This window comes from Schistosoma mansoni, chromosome 1 (genome assembly GCF_000237925.1).
Source record: "Schistosoma mansoni strain Puerto Rico chromosome 1, complete genome".
NCBI classification, from domain to species: Eukaryota; Metazoa; Platyhelminthes; class Trematoda; order Strigeidida; family Schistosomatidae; genus Schistosoma; species Schistosoma mansoni.
Window position 1 is genome coordinate 38,970,550 of NC_031495.1, and position 20,104 is coordinate 38,990,653.

A 20,104-nucleotide genomic window follows, 5' to 3' on the forward strand; every position below is an offset into this window, starting at 1 on the left:
GGATTAATAAGAGTCCAACACGTGCCCATATATTGATTAAACCAACAGAACAGATTCCACTTAATGAATTACCATCAATCTAAAAAAGATATACAGTAAAAAAAAGAATACAAATAAATAATTGTAAAACTTCTAAAGGTAGTTTCCTAGTTTTACTGAGAAGCTTTCATCAGTGAAGTTTAAGCATGTCAGGGGGAAAAGTGAGTTACTTACCAATAGGATTAAAAGATGGTTGAGTGAAACAATGAATTGATTGAAGTTAAACATGTAGACTATTGAATGTCAGCTCAGTGATGTAGAAAGGTTAAGAGCTCGCCACAAGATATGAAAGTCACAGATCAGATTATTGATGGGGTCATGGGTGTGTACTATTGAGAAGCCCCATGCCTGGATGAAGCATCTTTACAATGCTTCAGGATTTTTAATGGTCAGGCCCCCAAATGCCCTGGTAATGCTGAGGGTGGGGAGAGTCCTCTCCCCTCTTCAAACGCTCTCATATGGCCATGCGTATATAGCCTCTGAAAGGGAAGTCTTACTCACTGCCTTCTCGCACAACGGATGTTGTTTACGAAATTGAGAGAACGAAGGGCGAAAGTTCGGAGCTTCAACCGGGTTAGTGGAAACGGAAAGTCCACCAAAGGAAGTTGGAAAACCCTCATTCCAAACCAATGGTGCACATAGGCTCCAGTATTCTGAAGGAACAAATGGTGTATGAACCAATCGTTGATCACCGGCTACCATAGGAACGCATCTCCTTACAATGCTCCACTGCCTTGTGGATCAGACCTTTAGGTCAAAGGCTTCGGGTGTGGTCCCCTAAGAAAACCATCTGTCTCAGTTTTGGCACCTGGGCAGTATCACAGTCGTCACACAAATCAAATGAGATTTGTGTGGTGTATATGTATCTGGTGCCCCTTGTACCAATTTTATGTCTTGAAAAATATAAATAAATTTAATGGTCTATGATATAAACCATAAGGAGATTTAATTTCTGGTGAATTATTTCACTTCGAATTTGTGAATTTTATAAAAACTAGACGGCATTTAAATGATACAGAATAGTGTAACGGTTTGAATACTACTCAAAAGTAACTTGATGAATTCCTAAATGATTATATTTATTTGAAATAGATGTGCCACAGTTCAGGAGTAAATAAAAGTAATACATCAAAGCCATGCTGATGATTCCTAGCTAGCCTGAAACTTAGACTCAGGATTTCCAGTCGATTACTTCCAACAGATCAATATTTCGGTAGTGTGAGAGATATCGCGTTATTTAGATTGGTGACTAAAACACATCGTTATTGATAGACTTTGTTCAGCAATAAGAGCTAGAAAAACATGACATTGGTCGTTACTCAATGATTAATCAATTGTAAACATCACAACTTTACAGATCAGTCGTCACTCAAACATTAGAGTAGTAATCCAGATTCATATCTCATAGGGACTATTAGTTCGTGAAAGTTTCAAGTACGCCTTGTTGATGAGTGTCAACTAACACGACATCTATGTTGATCAAAGTTTCCTGCTGTCGACTACCTTCAACCACCAAATATTTATTGTTAAGCGTGTTCGTCAAATATATTAAAACAAAACACACATCATTAAACTTACCTCTGCAGCTGTCAAAATAATCAATGTAAACACTAAAGGGATAGCAAGCGCTAAGAAATGTAAACAGGTGGTTTGCGGTTGAGTATTTATTGACTGATTATTGACTGGCGATGAAATGATAACACCTTGATTTAGCATAAGTGATCTCATATGAGAACACGTTGTAGTAGTATTAGCGGTAGTTTTTGTATTTAAAAAATGACCATTAATCCTGTCATCATGATCAGCAGCATCATCATTACCATCCTCTTCACCATGATGACCATCATGTTTAGTAGTCTCATCATCAACAGTTCCAATTGTATCAATGTTATGAATAAAAAGATATTTGTCACTAGTAAATAGTTGAATCCATAATATTTGTGAGATTAATGGTTTAGAAATTGGAAAACACGAGGATGAATGAAAACATGAGTCTATACAATCAGACGATAATAAGTCGACAAGTGAATTTAGTGGGATTCCAGTAAATGATCCAAATTTATACTGTTGATGGTAATTATGACTACCAGTACGACAACGATGATGAAGGTGGTGTTGATGTGGATGATGTTGACGATCATGATAATTATGATATGGATTTAAACAAATACTATCTGTTCCTGGTGAATGTTGAGGAATCGACTCCAAGCATACAAGACTATGGTTATGACTGGAAGGAGAAGAATGTAATTCTGCAAAGAAAAAAAATGGTTATAACGGAAAAATAAGTACAAAATAGAGGAATAAAATATTTACAATTTCAAGGAATAGATTAACATGGAAATAACTTTTAACAGTGAGTTGATGTTAGGTTATAAAATGGAAATCACAAGGAAAATGAATTGAGCATTCGATTATAGGTAACCATTTGTAAAATGGTGTAGATCCGACAGTCAATAGTTGCATTAGCTGGTGACATTTCACATCTATTTTGTCAATCACAACTTTCTTCTTAGTCTACTCAAATCTATGCCAGTTTTGTTCATCACTAGAGTAGGCAATGGTTAGATATGCATAACACATGATACAGTCAGTGATTTTGAGTGCTGTTAGAGGTATGAGGGCAGTTATCACTTCCCGGTTGCCCACACCGTGGAAGGGTTCTTCTAGAGGTACCTGAAAAGGAAATTGGGTTAGAAGTGGTCTTAATGACCTGAGAGCGTGACCGTAATGCCCAAGGGACAACTGCTTGAGGTGGGTCACACACTACCTTTTTTGGGTAGTTTTTGTGTTAGCTCCGTACTTGTTGGGACCTTACCGCCGAAGACGGATATCCGTGGGATAAGGCGAGTTGTGCATTTTTAGGGTCGACCTTTTCTAACCCCATCCCTCCTTGTGGGAAGGCAGCATCGCTGTTATGCTGGTTGTCTGAAGGAAACACCTTACTGTCGTCACATTTCTCTACAGTCACTAGTACGACTTCGCCTTTGGACCTTGGGTTTGCTGCTTTTAGTCTTACCGCTCTTCAACCGACCTGTCTGACATGGTAGACCTTGAGGAACGATTGTTCCAGCCAGTATAGCTCGATTGGTTCATCACGATAGCCAAGCCCGACCACCACGTCAAGATAGCAGAAATAATTTTGCGTCATGAGCAGATATTATTTAGCCACATTATATCACTTCATATCATCTATCGATTGGTCAGTAATAGTTTTCTTTCATCCTAACAATCATTGAATCTTCTTATTGTATAACAATTTCATTATGGTTGAAAGGAATACTTTAAAGACAAATATGATGAAACACATATGTAATCTACTCAATTGTATTATGTTGATCTTATACACCAGGTTTCTACATCGATTGTCGGTGTTTGTTGTACTCTCTTCTTCTTCTTCTGTCTTTGTTAATTATGCATATATAGTGTTTTCGTTTTGATTAAACAATGTATATTCAAGATGTTAGCTATCTGTGAAATCATCCAAATCCATACCAATGAAAACAATGAAATAATAATTCCCTTGATAAGACCTCACATACATATTTAATGTTACTGTCATCGGTGAGTTATTTTTTGGCCTATTTTTTTCACTCACTTTCTTACTACTATATCATATCATCAGTTGGTTGACTATGATTTCTTGATCACTATGCATTTTATATTGAGTTGGAAATTGTCTCACACTACCTTTTTACGTACGTATATACACCCACAAGAAGAAGGTAGAGAAGAAGAATCAATTTCATAGGAGAAAGTAAAAAGAAAACTCTAATCCCAAAGGATTACTAAACTTTTCATTTAACTATTGTATAAAATAAGGTATACATATATATGGAAGAAATACTACTGATATTAATAATAATAATAGTCAAAGAACTTATATTCTCTCATTGTCTTTGCATTTGCTATAAATTTGTATGTTGTTTCTTTGTCATTAAACAGAGAAAGTTTATCTGAAAAACAACATACAATACAAGACACTTAGTCTTACAGGTATATTACATAGATTATCAATTTTCAATAACCTTCACTAATGCCCCCCAAATTCCCTGATACGGCCGAGACTAGGGAGAGTCCGCTCTCCCTCTCCAAAAGCTCTCATATGGTCACGCGTATAAAGCCTCTGTCAGGGAAGTCATACTCACTTCCTTCTCGTGGCATTACTGCCCTGTGGATCAGACCTTTAGATCAAAGGCTTCGGTGGCTCCCTAAGAAAACCACCTGTTGCAGTTTGGGCACCTGGGCAGTATCACAGCCCTCACACAAATCAAATGAGATTTGTGTGGCGTATAAACAATAAATAAGTAAGAACTGATCTAATGTTGTGTTAGGCTCTTTGATATTGTTCTAGTAAGATGGTGATTTTGAGGTGGTCAACAGGAAACCCTGGACCCGGGTTTCGTGCTACTTGGCACTCGTCAGCAAGGTGTACCTGTAATCCTAAGGGAACTGATGCTCCCTGGCGGATTCGATCCTGTGTCACTCAAAACCACCATCTTATCCCAATATATATAGTGCACGTAGTGTCGAGCCACCTAGACTGGTGGCCACATTGCAACTTGATCGATAGCATTCGATCAGCACTAAGAAGGACTTGACACACATGACATTGATCACCACGCAGTGATCAATCAATTGTGATTGTTCTAGTAAATTAATCAGTCACTATAAAACTACAACAGATAACATTTTAAAAAAGAACTATGAAATTAAATAACTAAACAGTACAGATATATCATACTGACAACCTTCGGTGACTTTAATATAACTGTGAGAAGATGAAGCTAACTTTCAGGCAATAAGAATACAAGTTAATATTAATCAATGATTTGATACATGAAAACTAAAAAAGAAGGCTAGTTTTATTTAAGGTTAAGATTAGAAGTTGAGACTGAGAATTAGGATTTCGGGTTTAACTTAATTTAAATTAACTCATTCACCAGGTACTTGGATATGAGTTATAGTTTAAGTGTAAAGCCTAATGATATTACCCGATTGTTCAAACTGAAGTAGGTAGAGTGGAGTTCACTTTAAAATTAGGATCACGTTTAGAATCTAGCATTAGCGGATAGGAGTAATGATTAAGAATTCAGTAGACGAATACTTTATAACCACATAAGTATGAATACTTAATCAGATATTTCTATGATAGTAAATATCTAGGACCTTAGAATTACCTTCACTAATTCATAAGTCATAGTTCATATTCTTTAGTCTTCCTATATTGATAGTATTTAGTTAGTTTTGACAAGATCATTAGATTTTGAATTATGCACAAAAACCTAATAGGCGCTATCTAGAATCTGATTGGCTATTCAGCATTATTTATTTGTTTAAACACATAAATATTGGTACAAGGAAGCACCAGATATATATGCGCTACACAAATCTTATTTGATTTGTGTGAGGACTGTGATAATGCCAAGGTGCCCAAACCGAAGCAGGTGGTTTTATCACGGAGCCACATCCAGAGTCTTTGACCTAAAGGTCTGATCCATAAGGCAGTGGAGAATCGTGAGGAGATGCAGTCCAATGGTAGCCAGTGATCAACGATTGATTCATACGCCATTTGTTCCCTCAGGATACTGGAGTCAGCCCATATGCACCATTGGTTCGGAATCAAGGTTTCCCAATTCCCCTAGGTGGACTTTCCGTGTCCACCAACCCGGTTAAAGCACCGGACATTCGCTTATCGTCCTCTCAATTTCGTAAACAAGAGTAATGCCACGAGAAGGCAGTGAGTAGGACTTCCCTGGCATAGAATACGTTCACCACCTAGACTATAATAAACTAACAGCAGTAAAGAGAAAAAGAGAGACAGAGGTGAAGGGAACAAAAATTCATACATAGCAACACTTTAAAAAAGTAAACAGATACCAGTTCAGCTTACTATGATAATTATCACCAACATAATAATTCTTTGAATGTAAACCTTTTATTTTCTGTTTACGGAATTTATGCATAGAATTGTGAAATTTACCAGTTTTAAGACTATTATCAGTATTATTATTATTATTAGACAATTGTGGTCTATCATCCGTTTTTTCCATATTATCAACATTTTGACTAGATAATAACAATAATGAAGAAGATGAAGATGTCAATGATGAAGATGATGAAGTAGAACTAGAAGAAGACGACGATGACGACGACGACGTTGATGATGAAAATGAACAAGATAATTTGCATTCTTTCTTAATCATATTCATATTATTTGTACAATCTTTTGAAATGGATACATTTAATGGTTCAATGATTGTTTCATTAGTGGTTGTAGCAGTAGTAGTATTATTGTTTTTATTATTATTAGTAGTATCACTAATAGTATTAGTAGTAGTAGTAGTATCATTAATTGGAATAAAATGTTCTTCATTAATTAATTCAAATTCAGATGATTTTTCATTAGTTAAGTTGACTGAATTTGTTATCTCTGATAATGGTTCATCAGATATTCGTTTTGGTATAGAACGATCTAATGATTTATTATATTTTTTAGATAAATTCTCACTGAATTTTGTTATGTATGATTGAAAATGTTTCATTTCAACATCGGTATGGTATTGTTGAGATGGTTGTTGTTCTTGTTCTTGTTCATGATGATGATGATGTCGTTGGCGATGACGATGATTCCGATGTTTTGATTGTTGTCGGTGTACTTTACCCTTGTACTGATGACGATGATGATGATGATGTTTAGGAGGAAATTGTTGATGATGAGATAGTTGATTAGTTAGATTATAATTAATTTTTTTCATTTGATATAATAATGCATAATCAAAAATATTTGACCAAATTGCAGCAACCATAGAGGAGAAATACAATAAAATGAAATCGATAATACATAGATATGATTTCCCGGAACTATAATGACGTAGAGGACATAATGATGATAAAGATGATTAGATAGTAGGAAGAGTGAAGATGAAAAAAGAATAATAAGTCAAAGTGAATGACTGATGACACAGAAAGAATTCGATTCTAAAATAGATGAACTGCTCCTAAATACCTTGATAAAACTGAGAGTGAGGATGCTCATGTACGACCATGTATTTGTAGTTGCTTACCATTGAATTGCTACTGATTGGTCTCATAAAGTGAGGAATGTTTTTTGTTAAAACAAGATAACCAAAAGCAAACATCAGGGGCTTTAACTGGGTTGGTAAAGAAGTTGGAAAACTCTAATTACAAACCAATGATGTACACAGACTTCAGTATCTTAGGAGAATGAATGGGATATGAACTTATTTTTATCACCAGCTTCCAAGGGACGAGATTTCTTGAAGTTCCTCCACTATTTTATGAATGAAACTTCTAGGTGGCCCCCTAAGAAAAACATTTCCTTTGATTTAGGAATCTGAACATGATCCATGCATACACAAACATTTATGATCACCAACGAAAAAAAATAACCTCCCTAAGTCTCAAGTTCGCTCAAACAATTTTCAAAATTACATAGCTAATACCAATTTCCTTTGACATAAAGTAATCTTTTCAGTCTCATTTTGTGAATAGCTTTACTCTTCAACCCATTCGGCATCACGTCGACAGTGAAAGTTCTTTCCAGATGAACTGCACTTTAAACTAGTCTAAAGTTTCATGCTACAAAGATGATATATTTATATATAATTCAAATAATGGACTGATATTGGTTAGATAAAAATAGAAAATCAAGGGGCACTCACTCAAAAGCTTCCTTGTCCTAGTATGGATCTCCTTAGGAGTATGAATCCATGACCCCAGCAGAGGTTGATTCCAAGACTTTCAGGTCTCATGGTAAGCCCCTAACCTTTAGACTACCAAAGTGATATCTAATGGCTTACATATTTCGAACTCTAATCAACTCGTTATGTTACGTATCTTTCAATATGCTAAAGAGTTCAATCACTGATGATATCGTGGACAAACACTGCTAAGGAAATCCATTCTACTTTTTCAACAGTTGCCTAAGATTAGATCGTAATGTAAACTATGATATATATGTTTACCTGATTTGTGGTTCACCAACACGAAGACTACCATCTTCCCGACAAGCAACATATTCACCAATACTTGGTAATAAAGGTAATAACCAACCGAAGCAACCAAATATTAAAAATAAATGTATATAAAATAATGATGTATGTAATAAACGCCAAGATGGATTATAAACTGTATCATTAGATGCTGTGGTTGTTGTATTGGTTTTTGTTCCTGTTAAAGAAGTGGCTACTGTTGTCGCTGATGATTTGGATGATTTACCATTGTAGATAAGATGAGATTTTCGATTTGTTGAAAATGTTGGCAAATGTAATGAATCAATAAGACGATGAATATAAACTGAAAGTTGTAATGTTATCTCCATACGTTCAGTTAATTGTAAACGAATAGTGAACTAAAATTATAAAAATGATGTAATAAATTAAATGATTACTAAACATAATTATCATACATATGATGCTTGTATAAAAGGTATCTTGTTTAAGTCTGTTATATCTCGAACTTAGATTCTTAGTCTGTCACGTAACACTTGAGCACTCGAACGCTAGAACCCTCACAAGTCACAAATCAGAAGACAGAAGACAAGTAGAAGGAATGTTATTCCAAGCAGTTTCGATTATGGTACAAAACTGTAAGGTATTTACAGTTTTTAGTAGACACGAAATCATCATTATAGTTATCCAATCCGCACACAGGGAGTTATCAGCATTGTCCAATAGGGAAGCTACACATAGTGATTCTAAAACATTCTTCCAAAAGCTGATTGGATGGAATATGTCTGGCTCCTTCTGGGCTTCTTAGAGCTTCCTCAACTTCACCTGTGAACCATCCTCACAAAGTCATTTACTTAACTTTGAGTCAAACTCTAATTGTGTGAGGACTAGTGACACAACGCGATCGCTTAAACAGGAGTACATGAAGTGGTTTTCGAACCTGCGATCTTTGAGAATTATATATATATATATATGTATACATATATATATATATATATATATATATATATATATAATCATATGAACTATACGAAATGTATGTGATTTCATGATTAATTGTTTCATACTACAAAATGTAGACTATACTAAACTACAAGAACAATGAAGTGAACTTAATTCAGATTATTAAAGAGATTGAATTGTATTGTATGAACTGATTTATATTTAGACCTGTCTAGTAGGCCTGTCTAGTAGGTAAGAATGAGAAATGTATCTCAGAATAACCCTAGGATTTTAAATGTTTCGTCACAATAGATGTAGAAAAAAAGGGTACGAAAACATCAACAGCTAGGAACTTTCCAAAAGCTGGTAAAACTATGCTGTACGAAAGAATCAATCAAATCTAACATAGAAACTCTTGGAATTTCGCGAGATATTCGAGACGTAGTGTTGTATTGTTTCTATTCTACCAAGTTTTATCTATTTATACAAACATATAGAGATTGGAGCAAAAGGGCACCAAAATATGTATACACCACAAAAACAATTGGATTTTTACGTGGGCCAAGATATTTCCCGAGTGGCCAAACAGAAGCGAGTAGTTTTCTTAGAGTGGCCACTTCATAACGTTTGATACAGGTTCAATGCACAAGACATTAAAGCAGCGTTAGGAGTTGCAGTCTCATGGTAGTCGGTCATCAACTACAAGTTCAAACACATGAGGTATGATCTTATCTGACTGATCGATTCAAGGTCGTTAGTATATACTTTTACCGAATTACCTAAATAAAACTTCAATATCATGGCTTAAAAGTATCCTCTTACAGTGATCTTAACCCCAATTTCTATTTTTAACCCTAGAGCCTCTTTTTTTGTTTACGATAACAATTCGTATAATGCGGTTTTTTGTGGAGATTTTTAGTAATTTTTATATATAGTTGAAATCATGAGTCAATTGAAGCTAGACCACCATGAAAAACCTGGAAGCACTGGACGGCCGTTTTGTCCTATTATGGGACTACTCAACAGTGCGCATCCACGATCTCGTCTCGTGAGATTTGAACCCAGGACCTAACAGTCTCGTGCGCGAGCACTTGACCGATAGATCACTGAGCCGGCATCCAACGAAGTCCCACAATAGGACGAAACAAATGTCTAGTGCTTCCAGGTTTTCCATAGTGGTTTAGCTACAACTGACTCATGATTTTAACTATATATTAAAATTCGTATAATGGTTCAATAATCATGTTAAAACTGTTTATTTATTAGCATTTTATTAAATTTTATCATATTTGGAAATTGTCTCAGTATACTTCACACTACATTGTATTAAGTAGGCATTAATTTCCTTCATTTCTTATTGTCTGAGGTAAATACCAAGTTTAAATGATCAGACTACTCATGTGGTGTGGTCTACTTATATCCACATAAGTAGTATATGATGATGGTCAGACAGAGAATGTATTTTATTTATTTATTTAAACACATAAATATTGGAACAAGGAAGCACCAGATACATAACACAAATCTCATTTGATTTGTATGAGGTCTGTGACACTGCCCAGGTGCCCAAACTGAAACAGGTAGTTTTATCACGGGGCCACACCCGGAGCCTATGACCTAAAGGTCTGATCCAGAAGGCAGTGGAGCATCGTGAGGAGGTGCAGTCCCATGGTAGCCGGTGATCAACGATTGATTCATACGCCATTTGTTCCCTCAGGATACTGGATCCCCTAGGTGAACTTTCCGTGTCCACCAACCCGGTTAAAGCGCCGGACATTCGCTTTTCGTGTTATCGATTTCGTAAACAACACCCGCTGTGCGAGAAGGAAGTGAGTATGACTTCCATGGTAGAGGTTATATACGCGTGACCATGTGAGAGTATTTCGAGAGGGAGAGCGGACTCTCCCCACTCTCGGCCGTACCAGGGCATTTGGGGGCAGAAATGTATTTTGGCAGAAGATAGATGAGGAAAGAACAGGAATGAAGCGCAATCCGAATGAAAATGCATAAACAATGAAATCAGAGAAGACGGGCTGATATTTGCAGAAGGAACAGTGAAGATTGAGACAATTGACTGTTATTTTGCAAATTAACTTTTTACTGTATGGTTATCAGAATTTAGTGAGATAGTCTGTAATTTGTGCTTAATTACATTAGATTGTCCCCGCCCATGTTCTTGTTGCCTACACTCTTTGTTTCAATACCATGTTACCAATTAGAATTCATAGATATATATTGTGTGTGTTTTTGTATAGACAATAGTTAAACTGATTTTCAACTATACTTTTTTTAGATCCTAAATTTCTTGTTTATACCTGTTTTAATGAATTTAATGATAAACCTTGTTAAAACAAATTCATTCTTTGACAGTGATAAGGGTAGGTAATGGAGAAGATTTTTTCTTTGTCTATCATAATGGACAAAAATTGAATATGAAAAACAAAGAATTACACTTCTGTTATACAATACTAGGTCTGTCTAACCACCGAGACTAAATAAAAGAGATATGCCTATCTATTTAGGTGAATAGCGAAACATATATTAGCATAGAGATCCTTACACGTCAGAAAATTTCACAGTTTGTGTAAGGACTGATAAACCGGATGGTACGAGTATACTAACAAATTGGACGTGATGACAATCGGGAACGATGTATATTGCTTTCATTCAGAATTATTTGCTTTATCACTTTTATGGTGATTAACAAAAGCTCCCAAGGATAGAAAGATCCTGATTGCGAGCTTCAAGTGCTATCATACAGCCATGAGTTTGTAGCCTCTATTATGTAAGCCCTGTTTACTGATAGAAATAAGCCCCAGGATCCTAAAGGGACGAATAGAATATTAACCTATTAGCGAGACAGTAACCTATGGACGAACCAATCAGATTTAAGAAAGCAAATCTTAGATATTAAGAAAAAATCTACTCATTAATATGGCTAAATAGCATTTTGGCACTATAGCTGATGTGAATTTGTGATGAAAACCCTAACTCGAATTCCTAACCTTAACGTCCAACTCTAAGTCCTAATCCTAATTCTTTACATTAATGTATAATCTTTTAATCCTGGTAAGTAGGTAAATATTCTCAAGGTCAATAAAGTATCACTCACGAGTCGTCCGTTAATTATAGTCTCATCAACCTATTTTAATTACCGGTAACCACCAGATTGCATCTCCTGATGTTGCTCTACTGCCTTGTGCGTTAGGGACCTTGAAGTCAAAAACACAAGTGGACCCCTAATAAAATCGTCGACTTCGAGCATCCCAGTCAACACACAACTACGATTGTATATATATATATATATATATATATATATATATAGAGAGGTATTATTTCAAGTTCCCCTTAGAAATCAGTTTCTTCCTACACTTTGACCTCTTCCTGTGTTAGCGGCTTATTATAAATGTGTTGTGTGCTAGTTCCCGTTATCGAGTCCGTAATAGAACTGTTCATATTAGAATGATCCTCAACTGTTTGCAAATAACAATTACTGTAGATCAACCGGGAACTCTCAATAAATAATCGTTTTTTACTAAGATCTAACACCTCTCTCTATGATAATCATTTATATATCAGTATAGATCATAACAAAAGTGTATAGCTTGAAAAATATTCCACAAAAAAAAGATTAAGTAAAAGAATATCTCTTACCAATGTAAAAATATTAGTACATAAACAGAACAAAGCAGCACAACCTGTAATCCATCTAGCTAATTTATAATGTTCAGGATCGAAATGAGGACGTCGACATGGAAAACTACATCTTTCTATGCCAGGAATCCTATAAACAAATGATAAAAAGGCAAAACAAATCTATGCACTAAACAAGTTATAATTGAAAAAGCGTTGAAAACTATGGAAATGCGTTATTCAAAATGATTCTACTTAAAACTCTGTGACAGAATTAAATCAGTCAGTCAGTCACAATGTAGAACTTCGTACGTACGTACATCAGTTCGAGTTGACATACCACATTAGCACAGAGATGCAGTCGTCCATTCAAATCCCATAGTGGTAGAAGTAGTAAGAGTATAAGCAGTAATCGGAAAGATTAGGGTTTGAAGATGTTATTGAAGGAGTATAATACAGTGAAATAAATTTGGAAAGAGAAAAAGGATAGAGACATGAAGATTTCAGAAGATTAGAATTTGGTAGAACACAAAGAGTGGATGCACCTTCGCCATTGCAAATGATTTTGAGCCATGTCATTCAAGGTCTCTAACCATCGGTTGCTATCATCTCGCGGATCCCAACCAGGTAGTCTACACCTACCAATATGACTCAGTCCACTTGTCAGCGACTTCATGGATTTATGCCACGTTTTGGTCTGGCCGCCCCTAGCTTTCTTCCAACCTACTCCTACACCATAAAGCATTGCACGTCGGGGCAGTCGGTGGTTGGGCATACGTAACACGTGTCTCAGCCATCTCAACTGATGAAGTTTCACTACTTCATCAATTGATTTGCCATCATTACCTAGTACCCGTTTCCTAACAACTGCATTACTTACCCGGTGGTCCCAGGATATACGAGCAATGCTTCGAAGACACCTATGATCGAATACTAGTAGCCTACGAATATCCTCTACTCTTATCGGCCATGTTTCGCTGCCATAAAGTAGGACAGAAAGAACTGCTGCACAGTAAACCCGTCCTTTGGTTGCTAGACGGATATCTCGCCTTATGGAGTAATAAGATCAAACCTAAAACTCACTTTCCTTTCAAATCCAAATCTGTTTAAAGATGATTTGTTGAGTAATCCCTACTCTTTCTCTCTCGTTTTTCTTTCAGTAGTAAGCTAAAAAAAAAACTTCATCTGAGGCTATATCCTAATTATCTAAAAAAAAAATAGTCGGTACGGATTTCTGATCAACGTAATTATTTACTAATAAGCCAATCAGATAGGTGAAGAATGAGATATTGATTAGAGAAATAAACCAAAGCAGATATTATTGTCGGATGAAACAGGAATCCTTTAATCCAAAACATTTTATTCAACAGAATACCACAGAAACACAAAGAATAACATCTGTCATCCATCAATATATGAATAACTTGATTCTGCATTTAATCCTGTTGGGAGTTAATAAAAATAATGTTCGCTAACACTAGTTGGAAATAATGCTATGTGAACTAATTCATTTCTGTAAAATTAAAATTTCAACATTGTACACAGTTGACCTTTCTTCTAACTGGTCGTATGCAGTTATCTCTTTGACTAAACTGCTTCAAAGTTGCACTATCCTGGGTCACTCTCCGAGATATAAAAACACCTATAAACATCAGTACTCTCTAGTAAGTTGCATTCAAGTGAGATAATGATCTATCAATCTAGCTGCGGTCGGTTGTACTAGTATTATTAGTATGTTTTCGTTTGTATTACCCTCATTTCAAAGTACAACAAAACCTTTCTCATTCTCATAAAACAAAAAATAAATATAGTGCGTAGAGATTGTTGAGAGTAAAAGAAGACCTAAGTTAGACAATCACTGAAAACCTGAAGGTCCTCGGTTCGATCCCCAATGGGGTCGTCGATATGTACAGCTAAACAGCCTTATAGTAGGATGAGACAACGCTACAGTACTTTGATGTTTTCAATGGTTGTTCATAATCTAAACGAATAAATATCTGCTTCATTTGACTAAAGTTCACTTGTTTTCATCCCTCTTTCGCTCTAATGAACATATATCACCTGAATGCTGTGGACAGAACTTTTTAAATTGATGTTATACCTTTGTGAAAAGACAAATAAGTATTCCTCCATACATACAATTTTATAGTTTCTTCCTTCTCGATGAACCACCTTGTCCGGTGTAGGAGAGTAAGTTGGAAGAAAGCTAGGGGTGGCCAAAACAAAATATGACATCAGTCTATGAAATCATTAAAAATTGGACTGAGCTCTATTCACAGATGTGGACTACCTCGTTGGGGTCCAAATTATTGTCACAACCAATGGTTAAAGACTTTGAGTAAGATGGTTCAGTATCGTATACGATGGTGCAAGTGGATTGACTCTTTATCTTCACTTAGAATCTAAGTCCCGAAATTTCATACTGTTTTGTTTTTCGTTTTATAGACCTAATAATTTTTCTACCACTACTGATATTCATGCCACTCATACTACCCAGAGATTTGTCTTGAAATAATTTTATCTCACTATGCTAATGTGTTACAATAATTTGAACCGATGAACATATGTATCAGGTTCCACGTTGCGTATGACATTAGTAATAATGAGTCAACAATACCCCCAACGTTTAAACACAAATTATTATTCGGAAGGAAGGCAAACTTGAATAAAACATTTTTATCCACTAGTTTGTTTCTGAAAGAGGATCCTATTTAAGTACAAAACCAACTAATAAAACAAAGATGAATAGTAGCTAGCAGTGGAATCCAGTTTGACGTGCGTTTCGTCCTATTTGGGACTCGTCAGATGGATGTACCTGCATCTCAGAGTTGATGTACACTCTGGGACTCGAACCCAGTACCTTTCGCTTCAAACGCCATCGCGTTATCCACTCAGCTACTGAGTTCTGATAGCCACTTGCTTGTACAATGCTTGTGAAATAAGGCTATATCGAGGCAATACGCACAGTATGCATATATGCCAATTAGAGACTTACCAGTTGAAGTCCTAAACATCGATGGGAAGATTCAAACAAACAATACTAAGTGAATTTAAACCCGCAATAAGTTATGTAGAAGTATAAACTATTTCACATCTAGAAAAAAAGTTTCACTTTAACACAAAAATTACGTTTACAGGAGATACGGAATGATTTGGTACATTAAAATATTGACTAATATAATCGATACGAATATTAAAAGTACAGTAGCCTATGATACTCTTCACAATGTTGAGATCGATAGTTGGAAACTCTAAAAACTATGTTTATTTGATCTCATGGAACATGTTTCATATTTGCCTGCAGTTAAATGATACATTGATCTTTGTGATAATCAATTATGTGAAACCATCTGGATAAGTACTACTGATCAATTTTACAATATCAGTTATTCATAGTTGGCATACAGCCTAACACATATGCGTCAGCTCAAGTTGCTAATATTGGATTAGCATAAAGAGATTAAAATAACACGATGAATACTAAAAGAACTGAAATAATGTAATAGTAATGGTAATGAGTCTAAATAGTTCGAAAAAAAACGAATAAAAGGGTATAAGTGCCGAAATACCGGACAAAATTTGTGTATTTGGGCTAATGTGATCAATTATGAGCTATGTTACCCAAAGTCTCCAATAAACTGATCGCAATTATTGGACGAACTAAAACTAGATAGTCTGTATCTACTAATATGACTCAGCCAACAATCAGTGACTTCATGAAATAATATCATGTCTTGATTCGACCGCCTTTAACAACTCCCCGAATAACTCCTGCATAAGCAAACATCCTGTGCCAAGGTACGCGGTGGTTAGAAATAAGTGAAATATGACCCAACCAACTCAGTTGATGATGAATTACAACCCCATCAGCCGATATTATATTCTTATCTGATACCCTATGCTTAACCTAAACACTGCTCACTTAGTCAATCTACGATACGCGAGTAATATTTCAAAGACACCTATGGAAAAAAAATCTGGTCTATGCATATCTTCTACTTTCAAACACTATACTTTACAGCTGTAGAGTAATACAAAACGGATCACAGCATGGTATACTTGCCTTCTGGTTGGCAGATAGCTATGTCGCCTAATTTATATGTGACATAAGTTAACAAAAGTTAATGGAGATTTTTAAATCCATACAAAGATTTCATCAGATACTAACACATAACGGTTGATGAGACTACTTGAAAAGTTAAACAAAGAAAGTAGGACATATATAACAAAATATTACCAAGATAAGTGACTGAAAGTGTAAACAGAATTCAAATAACTAAAAGAAAGAACACTTACCAATTTCGTCTTAATGCTGTTGTAACAAGAGGAGACTGACATCCACCGCCATTACTTTGAAATAAACGAACAGTTAATTTATTCTTTGGTTCAAATAAAAGAAAAAAACAATAAAATGCAAGTAAAATAAATGCAGAAATTTTTGAGACCAACCAATTAATTAATAATTCCATATAGTTGAGACCATGGGTCAATTGAAGCTAGACCACCAGGGAAAACCTGGAAGCACTGGACGGCCGTTTCGTCCTATTGTGGGACTCCTCGTGGATGCGCACTGCTGAGGAATCCCACAATAGGACGAAACGGCCATCTAGTGCTTCCAGGTTTTCCATGGTGGTCTAGCTTTAATTGACTCATGATCTCAACTTTATAAAATTACTAAAATCTCCACAAAACCCCCTTCTGATAAATAATTAATACTTTAGTTATTCATCTAAAGTCAACAATGAAACAGATGTTACTTTCTAATGATTAGTCTATTCTAATTCATCCCTTCCTCAAGAGAGTCCAGTTACTTAGTCAAAGGTTCTTCCAATTAAAGTACTTAGAAATGTGGATTTAAATATCGTAGGATTAAATTTTTTTAAAGGTAAACAAGCATTAGGGAATCATGAGCACTGTTAACCATCATTTGTAAAATGAATGAAATGCTTTCATATGGTCAAGAGTATACAGCCACTGTCAGGAAAGTTCTGCTCACTGCCTTCTCACAGCTAGGGTGTTGTTTACGAAACCGAAAAGACTAAACGCGGATGTCCGATGCTTTAATCAGGTTGGTGGATATGGAGGATTCATCTTATGGAGTTGGAAAACCCTGATTCCAAACCAATCGTGCACATAGGCTCCAGGATCCCGAGGGAACAAAAGGCGTACGAACCTATTGTCGGTTACCGGCCACCATGTGACTGCATCTTCTAACGTTGCTCGACTGTCTTGTGGATTAGACCTTTAGGTCAAAGGCTTGGGGAGTGGCCCTCTGAGAAAACCATCTGTTCAAAGATTACGCTTAAAAGTCAGGTTTTAATTGATTGGAGAATAAGCAACCTACAAGTTGATTACCATCAACCACTCTTTTTTTCGCGTTTCATATTCATCATCAAATTATCAGAAAAGCATCTCTATGACAATGATGATAGGAATAAAACTCGATTTTTTTTCCAAAACGTCAGTTGTTAAAGATAGGTGAAATTTATTGTTTATTTTAGTTAATGTAGTCGAAGGTAGAATTTATCCAGACGTTACTAAATGAGTTAAAACCTAAACTCCTTTCACATACCATCAATTCAGAAAGAATGAATGACAGATCAAAATTTCAGTTCATGTAACAATGGAATGGTTGGAAGCAATGATATAACTAAATCAATGAATAGCCTCGAAATCACGATTAAATCACAGTCAGAATTTACCCGGAAATTCTATGACTTTAAGCTTTGAATCTTGAATTTCGGTTACACAAAACTAAGATGAGTCTAAGGAACATACGCTAGGTTAGTCCCCACAAGCCAAGCAGCAAACAATCTCATGAGAATCGTTGACTTTTTCAGTCACAGAACAAAAGTGTTTCAGGTGCGCAGACTGTTACAAACCAAATCATGCGGAAAGTGCCAAGAGAGGGAGGAAGGAGAGGAAGAGAAATAAAGTATCGTATATTTCATATAATTGATGAGGTTGTAATTGAAAAATAAACGAAAACATGATTCGCAATAAAATTGAATATATGGAGCGGAGCAAAAGTACCACTTCACCAATGTTGCCACAGAAGCATCCCACATCATTTTATGGGGGAGGTAATATGATACCCAAAGATTGAGCTTAACAATCAGATCCTAATTGATTGGAGGATGAGTGACCTACAATGCGATTTCCTTCAAACAAATTTCGTATTATCAAAAATCTCCTCCACAATAGTAGCCCGAAACACACACATACAATGACGATTATATCAAAGTTTCGCCAACAAAAATCTACTCTTCAATTTGTGAGAAGCAGTAATAAATCCAACTAAATGAACAACACGATGCATTGAGTTAGATAAATTCAAATCTCAAACAGTGGACAAAATTTTCTATGACAGAAAAACTGGTTAGTCTGTGCCAACAAGAATTTACTTCAGAGTCTCCTTATTGAGCCAGTCGCTTATAATTGATGGAGCTTAGTACTACTGATGTGTATCGGTTCAAGTTGGTACATTACATTACCATAACACGATAAAATTAACAAAATGAACAGCGAATAAACTTCAGTTGATTATTTGCAACAGTTAAAAAACATCAACTAATAATGCCATACACGGGACAGGATGAAATAAAAGTAAATTTTTGGATTTTAATCAACGTAACTCTCTCTCTCTCTGGTCCCCCTTTCTCATCCAAGCTTCCCAACACACATAGAATTAGTCAGTCAATCAGACAAAAACTTAATGGCTAAACTAAAAGCCTGTCAATAATCAAATTAATATTGGATAGATTATTTATTACAATTGACATTGACTTTCACCTTGAACCGTGAGAATAAGTAGGTTTGATAAACAAAATAGACAACCAAGATAAAGTGGAACACACTTTGTCTCCAGTCTAGACTAACAGGATAAGAAGAGATTTATTCATAGGACTTAAAAATCAAACTTCTATACTAATCCATATATTAAAAAAAACGATACTGATTGATCAGGTTCTAATCTAACCCAAAATTTCAGACATCTTGATTTTACCACTCTAGATTAATGGGATAATGTTGAGTGAAAAATTTCTGTAAAAGTCATCTTTGTTCTACAAACAATCAAAACAATGTCAATGGAATGATAATTCTGTGTACATATCTACTAAACATAAGGCATTCGATTGACCGATAGTTTGCTCATATATATTATTGACACTTAACAACGATACTTATCTGATAAGACTAATGAAATGATGAATGGCTGAGTGCGTAATTCTAAGCTTAATGTGTTTATGAAATTTTATAATCTGAAATTTCAGATACGAAGGATTATAAAACTGAACAAAACAGAAGGGGTTTTGTGGAGATTGCAGTATTTTAATAGTTGAAACCATGAGTCAACTGAAGCTAGACCACCAGGGAAAACCTGGAAGCACTGGAAGGCCGTTTCGTCCTATTATGGGACTCCTCAGCAGTGCGCATCCACGATCCTGCCTCGCGAGATTCGAACCCGCGACCTAACAGTCTCGCGCCAGAGCACTTAACCGATAGACCACTGAGCC

General features: G+C 35.6%; 1 protein-coding gene and 1 non-coding gene across 2 annotated transcripts in view; both read right to left on the reverse strand.

Moving 5' to 3' along the window:
* Window positions 1-20,104, reverse strand: part of Smp_125160 (hypothetical protein) — a gene marked incomplete at both ends in the record, with an annotated part of 45,231 nt that overhangs the window by 19,429 nt on the left and 5,698 nt on the right. Inside the window, 5 exons of the mRNA XM_018794354.1 lie at window positions 22-79; window positions 1,618-1,667; window positions 2,211-2,291; window positions 8,173-8,413; window positions 12,609-12,738. Coding sequence (XP_018648775.1) covers window positions 22-79; window positions 1,618-1,667; window positions 2,211-2,291; window positions 8,173-8,413; window positions 12,609-12,738 — 560 coding nt within the window. The remainder of the gene's footprint in view (window positions 1-21; window positions 80-1,617; window positions 1,668-2,210; window positions 2,292-8,172; window positions 8,414-12,608; window positions 12,739-20,104) is intronic.
* Smp_tRNA_00493_Pseudo_TTG.1.1 lies at window positions 15,420-15,492 on the reverse strand. Its single transcript has one exon. It is a non-coding gene (tRNA).